Source organism: Pundamilia nyererei, unplaced genomic scaffold, assembly GCF_000239375.1.
Source record: "Pundamilia nyererei isolate P.nyererei 1_Seehausen unplaced genomic scaffold, PunNye1.0 scaffold00251, whole genome shotgun sequence".
Lineage (NCBI taxonomy): Eukaryota > Metazoa > Chordata > Actinopteri > Cichliformes > Cichlidae > Pundamilia > Pundamilia nyererei.
In genome coordinates, this window is record NW_005187652.1 from 381284 (window position 1) to 383798 (window position 2515).

The 2515-nt window shown below is 37.0% G+C and overlaps 1 protein-coding gene across 1 annotated transcript in view; it reads right to left on the reverse strand.

Annotated features, from left to right (window-relative positions):
- Window positions 1–490, reverse strand: part of hsd17b12b (hydroxysteroid (17-beta) dehydrogenase 12b) — a 29437-nt gene extending 28947 nt beyond the window's left edge. The window contains exon 1 of the mRNA XM_005749621.1: window positions 155–490. Coding sequence (XP_005749678.1) covers window positions 155–332 — 178 coding nt within the window. The 5' untranslated portion in view covers window positions 333–490. The remainder of the gene's footprint in view (window positions 1–154) is intronic.
- Between the last annotated feature and the right edge of the window lie 2025 nt (window positions 491–2515).

The following is a 2515-nucleotide window of genomic DNA, read 5'->3' on the forward strand; positions in this document are numbered from 1 at the left end:
TATATATAGTGGGGTGGGGTGTTATGTTCAGACAAAGAATAGCTACTTAATACTTAATACAACCGACAGGACAACAGGACAGGTCCCTTTATATTGTACCATTACTACTTGAATAAATAAAACTGGCTGGTAGTCTCCCCAATTAGTTTCTCACCTGCCCACTTTCCTAGTTTGGCGGGTGACAGGAGCCGTCCGTTGCCCAGCACCCACACCCTGAACCCGGACAGCAGTCGGTACACGGTGCACAGAGACAACCAGGCCGCGGTCAGAGCACCGAGCCAGAACAGCGGTGCCTCCACGGCCCGAAACACGGCTTCTCCGCTGAACGACATAGCTGCACTACACACTTCTGTGTCTGAACTGCGTATCTATACTAGTGCCTGAATTTATTGTATCTATATTAACGTGATGACAAAGTGCTCAAAGTGCACATACATGCGTCAGCCAGAACCCTTCCTCTGTTGGACACTTCCGCATCAGTGTTTGACTGCCTGTGATTGGCCCGTTCTCTTCTTCTTCTTTTAATGCTTTTAAAACCCCCATCGCAACAAATCTACTCGTTACTACCACCTACTGTTCCAGCACAGGCTGGACCCAAAACGACCGTCATGCGGCTACAATGTTTTGCAAAATATACGCGTTAAATTCTTCTATATCACATCTTAACTTCCTACCTGTTATGTTGGCGTAAAGTAACAACTTTAATTTAAAAAAAAAATCACATTTCAAAAGGGACCGTTTTCACTCTATGAAGCATTACGGTTTAAGGATTTACTAACTTGGTAACATCATATCAGTTTCTACTTTTACGTCCTTCTAATGTTTATAATCTTACTTTTTTTATTTTACGTTTCATCCCTTAATATTGTAAGCGTTATAGTGCCCTAACTCTACCTCTCATTTGCCCTTAGTGTGCTTTGCCTTCTTTGGTTAAAAATACTGAATATTTTTTTTCTTCCCACAAATAATAACACTAATACTACACCTTCAGTATTCCAAGCCATACCATGCTTGTGTTATTTCACGTGTTTTCTCTGTTTGTGTAATAGCTGTATATGCGCTTGCACATACCTTTTCTCCAAGTGTCACTTTAAACAAACATTTCTTTTTTCAGGCTGAAGCTGAACCTGCTTGCATTGTTCTATTAATTGCTCAAATTTGCACATCTTTTCTTTTTCTTGTTTTCATATTCCTTTCTGTATTTCATGTATTTTCTCGTAGTACACTAAATGTGCCAGTTATGTTTCTAATCTCTTGTGTGGGGAAAACGCTTGTATTGTAGATGTTAATGTTTAATGTTCTCCCATCTTAAGACTACATATATACATGTACTGTATATACTGTTATGTCCACTGGCAGCAATTTCAAAAGTGCTCAACACGGTGTCTTGATTACACCGTAGAAAGCTTTAATGAGGACAGTGATTTGATCAATTTTCAGTAGTCAATGAAAACACACATTCGTTTTACCTGTGTTTTCATATTGTTTGAAATACTGTAGACTGAAAATGCAATATGAAACACCCATTTCAATTTTACACCCCAAGTGTGTGTATTTTTTTTCTCCCTGTTTTCTTTTATAAAAATACTTACATTTTATCATTATGCTTGCTTTTGTCTACACCTTACTGTTTTTAAAGGCAATTTAATGGCAATAGTAGAACTTACATTTTTTTTTGGAGTGTTCTGGGTTTAGCAAATGTACGTGTCATGTTTTTGAAATATAGTAAGAAATCTTGTAAAAAAACAAAACAAAACTCTTTTACAACATTTCCACCCAAAACATTTTGAAAAACAATTGTTTTGAATTTGTGGGAAATGATTTTTTAGCATCCCAGATGGAGGTGTAAATAATAAATTGACACCATGCAGAATCCTGTGTTTTAATTTCAAAGATGTGTGTCCACAAATCCACTTGTGATAGATATTTAGTCTTAACTCTGCTTTTTAAAAAAAAAACAAAAAAACAAATGGTTTGATTATTTGTTTTATTGCCGTGATTATTCTGATTGTAACTCCTCTTTGTTTCATAGACACGATGTGTGTAATTGAATCAAACTTAATATACAGACACACACATACGGAGTACACAGTTCAGCCAAGTGGAGCAGACATGAGTGGTCCATAATGTGAGTGTGAGCGTTATATAAGCGCATGACATCTAAAAATAGAAATGCAGCAACTGTAAACATGGATCTGAACTGTTGGCTTTAAGCTTTCAAAGGAGTCTGAATGAAAGTTAGATTAACCCAGCATCCTGCATGTAAAGTGCCTAAAGTGGTGACCGTGAGTCTGATGGTGAGTACGGCTGGCATGATAGTGAGTGGGTAAAAAGTGAAACTCAAACCTGCAGCGCTGATAAATAATCGAGAAATATATCTGACTTTTTTCTTTCATTATTTTTTTTTAAGCTCCTGATGAGTAAAATATGTTTATAAGAAGCACACAGACTTCTTTTATTAACGCAATGTGCTGGACCGTAGTAATTTAACACCACATGTTTAGAGACATGTCAT